The following is a 15,616-nucleotide window of genomic DNA, read 5'->3' on the forward strand; positions in this document are numbered from 1 at the left end:
ATTTTTCCTTTTTTTAATTATATAAAAAAAAATCTAGTCTTAAAAACCAATACATATTGGTTGTACCTAAATATACCTCCAAATGTTGAAAATAATACTTAACAAAATAAAAATATACACACTTATTCAGTCTACTAATGAATTTCAATTGTAAGTTCTACAGTAACATATAGTTTGTAGGTACATAATTTTGTAAAGTGTGGTTCTGTATCATTATAAGATAACAGTGGAAACATGAAGAATAACAATACATATCCCCGCTACTTACGGTCGTGATGACAATAATTATTATGTACCTACCTACGCAAAAATAAACACAAAAAATATGTACACAAATATTAATCTTATCGTAATGATAAATGCTGATGACTCATAAATCACGTTTCTTCAAAAGTCTTAATTCCCAATACCTAGTTATCCACTATTTAAATAAATAATCAGGCTCTTGTAGGTATGTATAACTTTTGAGAACGACCACTCGTGTAGGGAGTTAACTTATGAATAAATACGCTATTGCAATAACTCATCAAGAACTTGAATATTTAACCTAGCTTTACTAAATTTAGTAAGTGACCGTGACGGCTGCTAAAAATGTACCAAAGAACATACGTAAACATAATTCAATGGATGACGTATATCGCCCACTACTATTGAAGCGTCCATGTATTATGTACATGAACATTGTCAAGTATACATAAATCGATAATCTTATTTATAACAACTATCCCCTCAATGTTTCAAAGTGCTTAGAGACAACTACAGCTCTATCTACCTTTTATATCAGCGCTGTTTACCCTGAAAATTAAAAAGTACCTATCCAAATATTAGACTTATCATGGTTACGTAATTTTACTAAACCTAAGTACTTATTGTTATATAATTTTGTAAGGTTTTCAACGTTTCATACCTATCGTTATTTAAAACAATTTAAATTAGATTATCTAATGCTTATGTAATGTAAGTTGTAACCGTTCACACTAAAAATGTTATAACGGCAAATGATAGCACTTCATATAATTCTTTGTGTCCGTACTGGCAAAAGTGGACTGAACTATACCACTTTATTAGGAAGTTGCCTATTACGGCGGTCGAATCCACGTGCGATTGCCGTGCTCTGCCAAATACAGACTCGACAGTCCTAAGTGCACATACATATTTACATTTATTATGTACATTAACCAAATGCAAATGCAACAGATGCCAGATCTCACTTTCGCAGACGAAAATAGCCCGAGCCACTTAAACCACATCAAAAATGAAACAAAATATTTTACTGTTACATCGATATTTTAATTTCATCGTAATTTATGGAAGATCAATACATGGTGACAAATAATTACTGAAATTAACTGACTTTTTACACTTGAATTTCAATGCTATAGGCACTCGATATAATAGATCTAGACGTGAACATTTTAATATAAATTAGTATGCAAATATAAAAGACAGCTCGCCATACATTCCGCCACAATGTGATATACGAAATAACTAAAATGTTCACATTAGAAAGATCAAAGAATATATTATGGCAACGAGTGAATGTCGAAAGCTAATGGAATGAAGTGTTGCAATAATCAAAGCCAATATTAAATATCCTAATATTATATGGGGCACAATCACTCTAGTGTTATATACAATGATGATAGTCATTAAAATACACATCATTAATTTCTTATAAATTTTATAATGCAATCAAAAGTATTGCCTAAACAGGAACAGGTTATTAAATTTGACATGAGTATAGAAACAACTCTGTAAATTGTTATAGGTACTAACAAACAATGTCTGAACTATGCAGTGGGATTGCAATAATTTGAAATATATAATTCTTAATTTAATTTTCAATATAATTTCATGCTAACAATTTTTTCCATCATTGATTCCCCACTATTTCAAATGCTTGCATTATACACTGCATAATATTATGTAAAAAAAAAATAATTTATATTTATCCTGTTTGTTAATACTGATTTTAATACAAAGCACCAAATCACTGGTAATGTAAAACAATTGATGATGATATAAAATTATTAATTAACCAAATATGGCACTAAAAATAAACTTTCAAAAATTATATAATATTTTATTGAAAGTATAGAATGTTAGTTAATAACATTTAAAAAATCCATTAGTTAAGACATTGTTTTATAGTAAAAATTTATTTCTAATAATATAATTTAAAGAAATAGTACACATAGGTAACTTATTTAACTAACCTGTAAAAGATTAAATATGAAGATAAGCAAATTGGTCAGTACTATACTAATTTGCGAGACAATTTAAGAATGATAAGATGTTTATCTTTACTTTGATATGACTTTGGATTCAGCATAACATGAATGATCTTGCAAATTCCTAAAAAACCTAAACAGTAACTCTAAGTCCATAGGTATCGTTTAACAAGATGAATGTGCAAAGTTAAGTAACCTTTCCAGGACCTAAACTAATGACTATTAACACATACGCGCACATACCACAATATGTTAAATTCACTACAAATAACTATATGATATTTGTACAGCCTGGATTCAAAGTCCTACGTCTAAAAGCTATCAAATTGTTAAACTGACCATAAGGCTGATGTTTATGATTGTAGCCTCCAAAACCACTATCTCTCACTAACATCCTGTTATATATGAATTAAGATGACACTTCCTGCATTAATGCTCATATAGCAAGACTGATATACATATTTCCATGTACTATACAAACTATTTATATTAAACTCTTACAATACAATCCTAGGACACATCTATGTGTGGGAGTTTATTTATCACACAAATTCTCTCATAGTTTTGAGTTTACAATTTTAATTGATAATTTAAGAACATTGTTATCCCAACATAGAATGAGTTTGAATAAATTTATTGCTTTTTGACATTGATGCTAATGAGAGAGGGGTTTTAGGACAACCTGACTGTAGCTGTTCACCATTTGTTTCACTGTACATTCACTAATAAAGGAACTATACAAATTACACTTAAAAAATAAAGTTTTACTCACATCAGATCACAAACAAGCTTGAATTGCACAACTGAACACTACATACAATTGTAATAAGTTAATCTCTTTCTCCTCCAAGTAGTTATCCCCTAACTAAAATATCAAGTGATTTAACAATATAATTTTCTAAATAAAACCAATAACAAAATGTCAAATAATTAAAACGTTCACAAAACAACATTCCTATTAGTGTTTAAGGTTAAAGAATAGATATGCTCACTATTTGCTTAACAGATAATATCAACAACAAAATAATGTTGATTATAGAAAATTTGTTAAATAAGCAACATAGAGCTTATCAGAAAAAACTTTACAAATATAAATAAGAATGCCTAAATTAAGTGATAGCTATAACAATTAAGTAATGTCTTCAAATATTTGACAATTTCTAAAAGCAGCAAGAAAAACCTTTAATACGCTTTGTATCCACATTACAAAAACAATAGAAAATTCAATAAAGCTAACGATCTCAATGTTATCAAAGGCAAACTACCATTGCTGAATAAATGGCACTGACATTGAGGGCTCACAATGCTTGTTGCTATGCAATCTGCAGTCGACATCCACAATCATCCAGGGATTCGCACATAGCCTCACTGTCTACCTGATAGGGCACTAAGCAAAATGAATGCCACCAAACATCAGAAATCAGTTCTATCTTCTGCTTACTGCAATAACACTTCAAAATACCAGTGTTGGGTACAAATGTCTAATCACCCCAGCTGTCGCATAGACATACTCATCACTTTCCATGACATTCGTCAAGGAAGATTCACTAAAACAAAACACCTACTCACGGGATTTTCCGCACGCAGGCTCCAAGAGTGCGCTCAGAACTCGGCGAACTCCTTTGCGCACTTTTCGGTCGACGAGATGCGAAGGGCCTCCTCCTCGTAGTCGTCGAAGTTACTGGTGTCGCCGGGCCCCTTGCAGCGAGGTATGAACGGCGCCTCAATCTTCTTTTGGAAGACGGCAATCCAGTCGGTGCTCGCAAACCATTTATGGCCTTTAATGTCGTTAACACCCGCTTTTAGATTACCATAGCGTTTTGTCAAGTCCACTTGAAGGAGATTGCGCAACAAGTCTTTTAGATCCGAGCCAAAATGCGACGGAAAACGGACCTTGCCAGATACGATTTTTTCATAGATTTGAATAGGTTGATCCGCGAAGAAAGGCGGATAGCCAGCCGCCATTTCATAAACGAGTACGCCCAGAGCCCACCAGTCTACGGCTTTATTGTAGCCCTTCGAAAGAATTATTTCAGGGGCCAAGTATTCAGGCGTACCACATAGAGTCCATGTACGGCCTTTCACGCGCTTCGCAAATCCAAAATCTGTTACTTTTAAATAACCTTGCGAATCGATTAACAAATTCTCGGGTTTCAGATCACGATATATGAGGTCCAGATAGTGCAAATATTCGAATGCTAGGACTATCTGAGCTGCGTAAAATCGAGAATGAGGCTCTGAAAAGCGACCTACTTTACGCAGATGCGAAAACATTTCACCTCCAGGCACATATTCTAAAACCATGTAAAGATTGGAGTTATCCTTAAAATGAAACTTAAGGCTCACCAAAAACGGAAAATTGATAGCTTGTAGAATTCGTTTCTCGTTCAATGTATGTTCTACTTGCTTAAGTTTGACAACTTTCTGCTTATCTAATATTTTCATAGCATAATATTCTTTAGTCGGTTTATGTTGAACTATCATAACTCGTCCAAAAGAGCCCGTCCCGAGCGTTTTTATTCTCTCAAAATCATTCAATCCGGCGGTGTTGGTAGGATTTTTCTTCCATTTCTCCTCGAAGTCCTCTTTGGCCTGATCGAGGAATTCCTTGACGCTTTCGGCGGCGTCCACCTTTTTGTTGGCGGTGGCAGCATTGTTGCCCATGGCGCACACCACAAACTATTTCAGTGCCTCGATTTGTCGTTATTAGAGGCTACCTTGTACTAATCGATGCCCGTCTGAGCGAACGTGAAAGAAAGAGGCAGGTCAACACAAACCGATTTGAAACACAGGCATTCTTAATTTTTACAGCACATACACACGTCACGAAAGACACTTATTGCAGGCACACATTGACACGTTTACATTTAGAACTAGTTAACCCAAAAAATTTTTCGTCACATTCACAAGAAATAAAATGGCTTCCTTCACTGAACTCGATCGGCAGAGCGAGAGCGAACGAACAATTCGCTCACGGGTGGCGGTCAATTATGAAAATGTTGCCAGTTTATTAAAATAAATCTACTATTCTTGCATAATTCTACTAAATTACTTTATTGATATAATAGTTTTAATCAAACACATATCTAAATTTAAAAGCAATATTTTGTTGAAATGAAGTTATTTAACGCGCATTGCGAAAGGCGCGTCTAGCCCAGACAGAAAAAAAATTAAGACCAAAAGTTGTAGTTAACTACTTTTTGCTATAGTTGTAGCAGTACGGCCGCGGCGTACGAAAGGAACTTCATAAATATAAATTAATTACCTATAAACTTCATTCCATCCAGGTGTCCCTTAACACCTCTCAAGATTAGAAAATGACTTTCGGAATACGAAAAATTAAAAATAATTGAATTGATACTCATTTAATTTCTACCTTAAATAATGCGTATTTTTGCTTGCCTTTGCTTTAATGCAATGCTTTTAAAAGTGCATAAGATAGAAAATTAATAGGTATAGAGTATATACAGAGTTTTTTAACGGCTGGACATAATAAAATGCTGATATATTTTATTATATCCAGCCGTCAAAAAACTCTGTAACAACCTGGTAGTTGGTATAATAAAATACAATAAAATAAAACGTATAAAATATGTATTACCATTAAATGATTTCATTATACTTGAAAAAACTTTAAATTTTTAACTTTTTATAAATTTGAATTATATTATAATAAGGTATACCTAGGCTATATTTAACTTAACTACATTAAACTTAACTTGATCAAATATATGCAGTACGTATTAAATAAGATTAGCTTTTTAAATTCGACTCCAACCTGAAGCATCGGGACGGGAGAGTGAAACATCGCGACGGGAAGGTTCCCTTATAATAATATATATAATTTTGATACATATTATTATATCAAGAAAGAGGAACAGTTTAGCATTGAGTTGGTGCAAGTAATAAATGATATAGGAATATTATCATTATTACTTCGATTGATATTGATAGTGTAAAAACTAAAAACATCTCATAAAATCGAATTCAAATTCAAATTCAAATTCAAATTATGTTTATTTGCAAGAATGTAGTTACAGATTCTAGATGTTTTAATTACAATATTATGTGGCTAATACATTCTACCCATTGATTGGGTGTGCAAATATTAAAAAAGAAAGTTAATTAGTCTAATTATTTAAGGGCCCTTAGTAGGTGAACACGGAAAAATGGACTGTTTTCTATGAGCTATAATTGAAAATATTGAGGTTTTTTCGCACTGAAATTTCTAATATGTATTACAGAGCGTATGTGTGATGGGATGACTGTTTCCAAAACACGATTGGAAAAATTTTGCTCGATAAAAAAAAATCCTGAAGTTACCTCTAAAATATCATATAAATGCTCATTACAACCGTATTTTACGATAATAATTCGTATAAAATCACAATTACATAGGCATTTACCTTCTCGATTTCGTGACTGTTTTAGATTTAGAAAATACTAAATATTTTCATTCACTTTTTGATAAAATGTGAATGGCGCTTACGATTTTTAGTTTCGAGCACGTTGATTCCATACTAAACGCGGACCCCCTCACTGCTTACCTCAGGCCCGAATAGCTGAATTTTCGCTGACCGCCTAACCCCCCTTAAATGTACACACAATTCAATTTTCACAATTACGCGAACGCACTACGATTTACACGATTATATCACTACACACTTCACTTATCACACACAATTCAGTTTACACTACTTCAAAGTCATAAATTCTTCAATGTCATAAAATTGTTTTACCATTAGCCAGTTCGTCAGGCGAAAACAAGGTCGCAAACAAGGTTGTGAACCTGTGATTTAATATTATTAAAATACTTTCAATTAGTTTCTCTCATCTCTGATAATTTTATGTTTTTATGTAATGGCGGCGTAACTAAACTAACATTACATATTTTTTATACAAAATACATAATATTTAATACTGATAAATTAAGAATTTTTAATACTTATAACGGAGAAGATTGATGATATAAAATAAATGAAATAAAAAGTAAAAACTAGGCAATATTCTACGTTTTCCAATTTTATATTGGGATATTTTTCTTTCTTAAAATACAAGAAATACATACTTAATATCTTATTAAAGAAATTAATCATCTAAGATTACTTAATTAACGCAAATAATAATGTGTGTTTGTATATTTTATCAAATTCCATTCTTTGAATTATTGTTACCTAAGAGCAATTAACCTATAGAGTACTTGTATCGAGCGTATACAATTTACATATATTTGTTTCTCTCTATCTAAAGAAAACGTCGTATGAAAGAATGAGACAGCTATAGACAACAAGCTACGTTTCAACATAGTCATGGCACCATTTTTACTATAGGTACGTATTTAGATAGATAGTAGGTGATAGTGATGGGATGTGCTTCAATCGATAAAATCGTGAATGTATTTTGCATTTACGGTTTCGTGAAATAATAAATAATAAAAAAACAAAACTTATAATTAATTTCAGTTGAATACATTATTTGTTTAATCCTACGTATATAATAAATGCGAAATTATGTGAGAAGGGATGTTACTCTTTCACTGCGGAACCGATTACAATGAAATTTTGTACATACACACATAGGTTAGGTTTTATCCCGGAAATCCCACGTGAACGGGAACTGTGCAGGATTTTCTTTAAAAACGCGGGCGGAAAGTTAGTACATTATAAAAGAAATTTTAAAACTTGAAATGTAATTTAAAATAAAGAAGGAAATGATGATAAAGTTAAAGGAGTGAGGAGAAAGGCACAGTCAGCATGAAGGAATCATGCAGCATTTTAACAAGTTAATAAAAGGACAGTCTTAATGAAAACATTTTCCTAACATCCTACTAATAAATCGAAAGTTTGTGAGGATGGATGTTTGTTACTCTTTCACGCGAATACTACTAAACCGATTACAATGAAATTTGGAAAAATTACTTTTGATCCCGTAAATCCAACAGGAATGGGAACTATGCGGGTTTTTCTTTGAAAACGCATGTATATTAAGTATGTATTTCAATAGTAGTTTCTCATCTATGAGAACTGTCATTTAATCAACCGTTTAATTTTCACATAGTTACACATTTAAAGTAGGTAACTTATGTGTAAAAAATTTCAAAATAAAAATTCACTCTCTTTAATCAAATGTATTTATTATCTACAGGAACAAAAAAAAACGTAAGCGTAAGATTGCACAATTCTTCTAGAGTATCCATCTTGATAACAAGTAGGCTCGAAATGCAGTGAACACAATATTGCAAATTGTGGCGGCGTCCAATCAACTCATGTCTCACGTTTTATACCCATTTTTTATTTAGCTCTGGAAATCTAAAACAAAATGAATTTATTAATAATCTGAAAGAGAAATTAATAAACAACAAACGAAAACTAAAACACATAGTGCAAATAAAACAACCACGTGGTATGTTTTATTTTCCTGCGGTAAAAAATTTACATCTATTATTTGCAACAACAACTACATATAAATCTGATTTATGAAACAAAATAAATAAATCAACGTTAATATGAAATAGATTTTTTGTCATAAATCGATAATATACGCTAGATGTGTTACAACACTACGGTGGTAAACAAAATGCCAAACGTGATATTATTGTGACGTTTTTTAAAAATTATTTCATTATTTTATATTCCACAACCCCATAAAGTGGGTAAATGTTACAGTTACAACATAAAATTACAAAAAAGCGCTTGATAAAACCTTCAAATAGGTTTAAAACATAAATATTTATCAATTTGCTGAAAATCACTTACCGATGGAAAGATATTTTTACATTGTTTTTATCCAAAACTCCCATTCGACTAGTGATAGCCGGTTGCTAAACATACAATAGTTATTTTAGCACACTGACAAATAAAAAGAAACACTGTACACTTTATATTTTCTAAATATTTCGTTAAAAACACTTGACGCACTGAGCCCACCAGCTGGTTGGAAAACAAACTGACTGCCGGCGCGCTACGTTTGAAGACAGTGCAGATACTCTATCGCTATCTCAATCTGGCTTATGCTGTTATTGATTAAGAGTAAGTAGATTAGAAAATATGTATTTTGTTCTGTCTTAATATAAGAACTCTATAGGTTAATTGCTCTTAGATTGTTACCTTCCATTTACTACCATACTCCCATGAATATTGGTAAAGGGTAACACTGCTGGTTGGTTTCTATCAAGGTTTCTTCAATGTAAATCAAGATGGCGTTACTAGTCCATTTTAGAAAAGATGCGCTCAGCAACCAGCAGTACAGTACTAAATATAAAATATTATTATTTACAAGTAGTAAACAATTAATTTTACAATAATTATAAGTACATATATTTACGTTATGTTTTGTGTTAGGTAAAGGAATGGCTCAAGATTATACTTTATTGTGAAAATACATAGGTACCTATAATAATTACCTACACTACCTAGGTACCTACATTTTTTTGTTTCCAACAACAACACGTCACACCGTCGCGTAGTAGGTACCTACAAGGTACCTACCTATATAGTATATACCTTATTTATGTAGGTAATTTCCTTAGGTAATTTCTGTGATGATTATTAACATTTGTAATTTTTAACCGACTTCAAAAAAAGGAGGAGGTTATCAATTCGGCCGGTATGTTTTTTTTTATGTACGTACACCGATTACCTACTCCGAGGTTTCTGAACCGATTTACGCGATTCTTTTTTTGGTCGATGCGGGATGGTGTCGAATTGGTCCCATAAAAATTTTATTCGGATAGGCCCAGTAGTTTTTATTTTATGAGCATTTTTGTCTGTATTTGTAAATGTTGCAAGTACAAGTTTGAAGTCGCTTATCACTTGTACTAAAAACTTTAGGTAGCTTTGCTGCTCGGTTTTACCCGTGGTAAAAATCACAAGCAAAAACTTTTATCCCATTCTAATTTCTAACATTATACCTATTAGTTACCTGTATCAATCCTTATTCCTTGGGTTCCGGTTGGTAACGAGTTTTATAAAATTACTAGCTGCTCCGCGCGGTTTCCCCGTGGCTCCACACCTGTTAGTCGTAGCGTAATGATAACCTGCCTATAACCTTCTTCGATAAATGAGGTATCTAACACCGAAAGAATTTTTCAAATCGGACCAGTTGGTAGTTCCCGAGATTAGCGCGTTCAAACAAACAAACAAACTCTTCAGCTTTATAATATTAGTATAGATGTACAAGCCTTTGTACCTACATACCTACTATGATTTATGCAATTCCAAATTACATTTCAATAGGTACCTACATTCATATTGTAATCACTCGATCACTCGTATTTACAATAACAAACAAAACAAACAAAACAATGGTAGTTTCGTTTTCTTTCAACCTCCAAAACAAAAAAGCAGATCGAGTGTTTTTTTACATATAAAATCCTCTCGTTTTCTCTTCTAAAAATTTTTTTCACCCAAATTAGTACCTATGGTATGGTACTGACTACTGGCACAGTATTACAATAGGTATTATTTCGGACTACAGTAAGGAAAGAGGAAGACACTAGAGTCTAGTGTCGCTTTCAAGCCGATAAAGTAGGAAGTAAACTGTAAATTCTTTGAGTAAATTGGTAGGTAGGTAGGTTTTTATTTTTTCATATTATGATGTAATTATAATTAAATTACAGAGTGGCAAGCATATCCGCCTTATTTGCACGGTTTTATGGGGGTCTTCAAGCGAAGAGTGAACGGGTACCTTCTTGGGAAGCACGCTACATCTTAGGCCACATCTCAGCTTACCATCAGGCGAGATCGTGGTCAAGCGCTGCCCTATCATATAAAAAAAAAATATTAATTGCACACAGATTTTGCACAAATTAAGCTTATAAATAAAAATAAATACTGTGATATAGTCATATAGGTAGCCCCAGGGTAAAAAAAAAGAAAAAGTGAAATTATTAAGTTCCATCAATTACTGAGTAAGTTCCTAATTCGTGATTTTTTTATGAACAAAAGTTATATCCACGAACAGCTTTGAAATTTGAATGAATTCATAACCTGACGATATAAGCAACTTGTGCCAAGATTTCTTTCAAAGCCATCGACCTAAAACGCTGCAACCATATTATATTTACAGTCTCTGTTGCATATTGTAGACTGAATTCCAAAGAGTTAAGGTCGAAATTCATATACATTCTTATTAACAATCTGTTAACTTTGCTTGTATCTGTCGTGTCGAGCGCAAGCGTGATGGTTTTCTGGCTATAGAGGTGATCCAAAATCAAGGCGGAAAATAAAATCTTGCGCATCGCATTTTTTGCTCAGACATGCTAACGACCACATAATGTTTCAAGAATTATTTTCAGGTCTAGGTACATAGCTGTACTGTTTACATTCCTTGTCAGTTGTCACATTTCCACATAGCAACTAAAATTCGTGATTTACAAAAAAATTTAGTGATTAACAGGCCAATGAACTTTTGAAATCACACTCGCGCCTTATTCACATTTTATTTACATTTAAAACTGCTTCATTGTACAAAACGACGATATACCTAGGTACCTAATATGGTACCTATAATACCTACCTATAACCAATCGTGTGATTTGAAATAAAATATCTTTCCTATTTTCTTTATTGTTTTCTTATTTAGTTAGGTAGGTAGTAGGTACCTACCTATTTCTTTCAAATGCTGTTTATGTTGATTGAGATTTTAGGATGTCTTCTTTCTGCTAAAAATTTATAATGTAGAAGGTAGTTAGGTAGGTACCTATAGGGAATAAAATTATTATTTTATTTTTATAAGTAATTACCAAGAATTAAATCATCTTAATATTATTACTTACATAATATATTATATAGGTACTTGTAGTAATATTTCTATATACATATATATATACCTACCTACCTAACCACATAAACTGCTAGTGCAACGTTATGTTCGCGCTTCGCGCGAAGAAATAGGTACGGTCTTCCGTCTTAGTGACTTCAGATAAAACTTAATAGTTTTCATTTTTCAAGTAAAAATATTACGGATGTTTCCTAATTCCTAGACGGACTAAAAATAAAATCATTTTTCTGGACGAAGAATAATAATTTGAACAGGACAGAGCAAGGTAGATTACCGCTTGCTCACCTCATTTACAGAAATTTCAAGGTTGTTTGAAGTTGAATAAGCTCTATAACTATCCTTTTCTATCAAATAATTTCGCGTATAGTGTGTTTCATGGAATGAAGTTGGCGCGTAAAGTTCAGAATGAACGCGCAACCGCGCGAAACGTTGCGCACGATATTTTGTTCCTTCATCCTTCATTTGGACGTCGGTGTTTGTGCAGTGAACTTTGTTGTGCGTGGTGCGAAGCACGTGTTGGAATATTTTACCTCTTATTTAACGTTTTTGTTAAACAAAAAATAACAATGGCAGACGCAGCCGTCGACAAGAAGTAAGTTTAAATAGTATTACTTTCACAAATTGATTATTCTTACAGCTTTGCTTTTTGGCGGCTATGAAAACGTGATCAAAATGGCTACCTTTATTTTATTTAATCGAATATTTTTACTTATTTCCGCCTAAATTTTGTGTTATTCTGTACCTACTTGAAGTATAGGCAAATAATATTCTCATCCTTATCTATAGTGGTTATATTGTATATTCAAAAAAAAAATGTTTAATGACAAGCTGTATAGACACGCGGGAAACTTGTTTGAGTTGAAACTTGTGTTTTACTAATAAAAGGTAAAGTGCGTTTGTTAGACCATAATACATTGAGTTGGATGTGCATTGAGTCATTACGTAAAACGTCCTAGGTTATTTTACAATACGGGAAAATTGAAAGCACGCCGGTCGGCGCGGAGGTTTAGCCAAGATGGCGCTGCATGCGCGGCGTGCCGGCGCGGTAGCGTCACCGAAGCGCGCTCGTTTCAAATTTACAAAGTCCCATTTTGCAACTTCAACGTTATCGATACTCGCGAGGGCCGCATGTTGTCATAAGTTATTTTTAACGCTTTCGAGTTCACGTCTTAAGGCAATCTAGTGGTGCAAGTAACGTATTCATTCAGCAATTACGTCGACGTTCATTTTCCTCGCAACTTTCCCACATGCAGCCTTGCGCAACAACAAGTTGTTTTTGTTACTAACTCGCTTCCTTTATAGTACGTTCGCTTGCAAACTGCATAGTTCTAGTAAATAGTTGATTGTGTACGTCGCGTTAACATATTGTAATTAGTGTCATTGTTTGTTTGTGTACAAATATTCGTACGATTTCGTAATAACATGTTTCCATGTTTCTCGACTAAACAATATGTTAATATTTACAGAGAAGTAGCGCCCGAAGAGGTTTCCTCAACTGAGGTCAAGGAATCACCAGTGAAGAAGTCGCCCGCCAAAAAGGTTGCTGAAGCACCCGAGAGCAACGGCAAAGAAGAGAATGGCAGCGGAGACGCGCCAGAAGAAACTCCCGCCGAAAACGGGGACGGAGACGAAGAGAGCAATGATGCTACCGAAAATGGTGAAGCAGGTTTGTAGTTTTGTATTGTAATAATTATGAAGTCATTTAATTTTTTGCATCGGATTTTTTTATAAACAATTGTGTTATCAAATTCAATTCAATTTTACTTATAATTATTGTATTGTTTACAGAGAAAAAGGAGACTGGTGTGAAGAGGAAATCTGCTGCAGCAGATAATGGTGATGCAAATGAGAAGACCACTCCTGAAAAGAAACAGAAGGTAGCAGAAGAGGCCCCACCTGCTGAGGCGGAGGCCTAAAACTGTCAAGCCCCAAGCTTGGTTTACTGCAATGCATTGTATGATCATTAGGTCCCAACTCTAACTACAAACATATCCTTTTATACACACATATACATATGTTGCAATAATACCATAGTTTTTATAAACCTATTTTGTACTCGAAGTTTTTACATTAGAGTTGGGCTCTTGTGTCACAACACTTTAAGTTAAGGTTTAATTACTATGTGTATTAAACTTACCTGTGAAACGTACCTGTAAAGTGTAAATTTTTATGTCAGTCACGTCTGAGATGTGCATCGCAGTGAACCGATCGTACATTTGGATTCGGTGTTGTATGCTGTTTGCGTATCGGTGTCTAATTCGACAAGAGATGGGTTCATTGAATTGAATATAGTTTTCATGTATCAGTTTCGGTAACAATCCGCCAGTAGATACTGCCAAAGGATTCACCTCGGGTGAAGTCAATTCACGATCCGTTCTGTGAACGATGCGACTTTAAACAGCTTCCGAAATACAAGGTCTTTTAGATAAACTAAGATTTAATTAAAGTTAGATAATTAATTCATTTGTAAATTTAAGTTAGCAGTTAAATGTCGCACATTTTATATATTTACATAGGCATTAATACTTAACCATTAAACATTCCTTGACTTGTTTATAAATTGTGTTGTGAACAGAAACTTCTGGGTTGTTACCTGTTAGCAGTACGGACTTTCACTTTGACTGCAATATTGCTTTAGTTCACAGCATGGTTATTATTTTAAGATTGAAATTCATAAAGTTCAAAGTTGACAAATAAGGTGATAGTTCATATTGACATTAATTCTGCGTGTGCTATTTTTTTTTTTTGTAATACTTATGGGTCTTTTTATCATATTGCTATTTTTTCTAATTTATTTTGCTTTGATATGTGATAGAATACAAACCTCGAATGTAAGATAACCTTATGGATACGAATCTTCATTATATTCCAATATAACCATGAGTTTGAGGAATACTATTTTGACTAACTTTTTTCAGAATAATATTATTAAATATAAAATTGTTCAATTTATTCAAAGAGTACAGTAGTTTTAGTAGAAACTAAAGTAGAATGTACAGTTTAACACTACTTCGTGTGGAGTAAAGTGTTTGTGAAACATTTCTGGCAATAAATAGTCCAATCTAAATATGTTTTTGTTTTCAATTCCTTTATGTACCTACCTAATCATAAGATAAGATGAATCGCATCTAGATATCTACTGTTTCGCAAAGTGTAGTTTTATTTCTCTTCGAAGGTCTGGCTAGTTAAAAATTTTATTTTAAAGATGTAACATGCATTTTTGAGCATTTTAGATGCGTTTTGTTGGATTTTTTTTTAATATTTTGTTTTATTCTAATTTTAAATTCAAATTAATTCTAAGGACAATTAATTTCATTTTATTAGTATGAGTTAAGACTTAGGTTATTTAGTATTGTTTACGTATTTTGTTAGTTATCTGTGTTTATTATCTATCTAGATTCTAAAATATATTTCTTTTAATTACAACTTCGGTACTATATGTATCGATTTCATTTCAACCAGATTGAAATGTACTAGGTACCTATCGATTTATCGTTTTGCTGCTTGTTTGTTATACCTGCATAACAAACTATCCATACGCATACAATTGTAGTTATTCCGTAATTGCATGTATGTGTACACACTACATCAAACATGTTATTTAA

The 15,616-nt window shown here is 32.8% G+C and overlaps 2 protein-coding genes across 2 annotated transcripts; one reads left to right on the forward strand and one right to left on the reverse strand.

Moving 5' to 3' along the window:
- Window positions 1-1,268: 1,268 nt before the first annotated feature.
- Window positions 1,269-5,207, reverse strand: LOC123696640 (cAMP-dependent protein kinase catalytic subunit 1). The gene has a single exon (XM_045642963.1). It carries the CDS (start codon window positions 4,893-4,895, stop codon window positions 3,834-3,836), a length of 1,062 nt encoding a protein of 353 aa, XP_045498919.1. The 5' UTR covers window positions 4,896-5,207; the 3' UTR covers window positions 1,269-3,833.
- Window positions 5,208-12,446: 7,239 nt separating this feature from the next.
- LOC123696826 (nucleoporin NUP56-like) lies at window positions 12,447-15,078 on the forward strand. The gene is made up of 3 exons (XM_045643202.1): window positions 12,447-12,603; window positions 13,478-13,677; window positions 13,800-15,078. Exons 1-3 carry the CDS (start codon window positions 12,578-12,580, stop codon window positions 13,925-13,927), a joined length of 354 nt encoding a protein of 117 aa, XP_045499158.1. The 5' UTR covers window positions 12,447-12,577; the 3' UTR covers window positions 13,928-15,078.
- Window positions 15,079-15,616: the final 538 nt, after the last annotated feature.

The sequence above is a fragment of the Colias croceus genome, chromosome 13, assembly GCF_905220415.1.
Source record: "Colias croceus chromosome 13, ilColCroc2.1".
NCBI lineage: Eukaryota > Metazoa > Arthropoda > Insecta > Lepidoptera > Pieridae > Colias > Colias croceus.

Excerpts from the sequence above, each read along its gene's own strand:
- LOC123696640 (XM_045642963.1), bottom strand. The coding sequence starts at position 4,895 with ATGGGCAACAATGCTGCCACCGCCAACAAAAAGGTGGACGCCGCCGAA.
- LOC123696826 (XM_045643202.1), top strand. The coding sequence starts at position 12,578 with ATGGCAGACGCAGCCGTCGACAAGAA. Across the intron at positions 12,604-13,477 it reads GACGCAGCCGTCGACAAGAA|AGAAGTAGCGCCCGAAGAGG; the intron begins GTAAGTTTAAAT and ends TAATATTTACAG. Across the intron at positions 13,678-13,799 it reads TACCGAAAATGGTGAAGCAG|AGAAAAAGGAGACTGGTGTG; the intron begins GTTTGTAGTTTT and ends TATTGTTTACAG.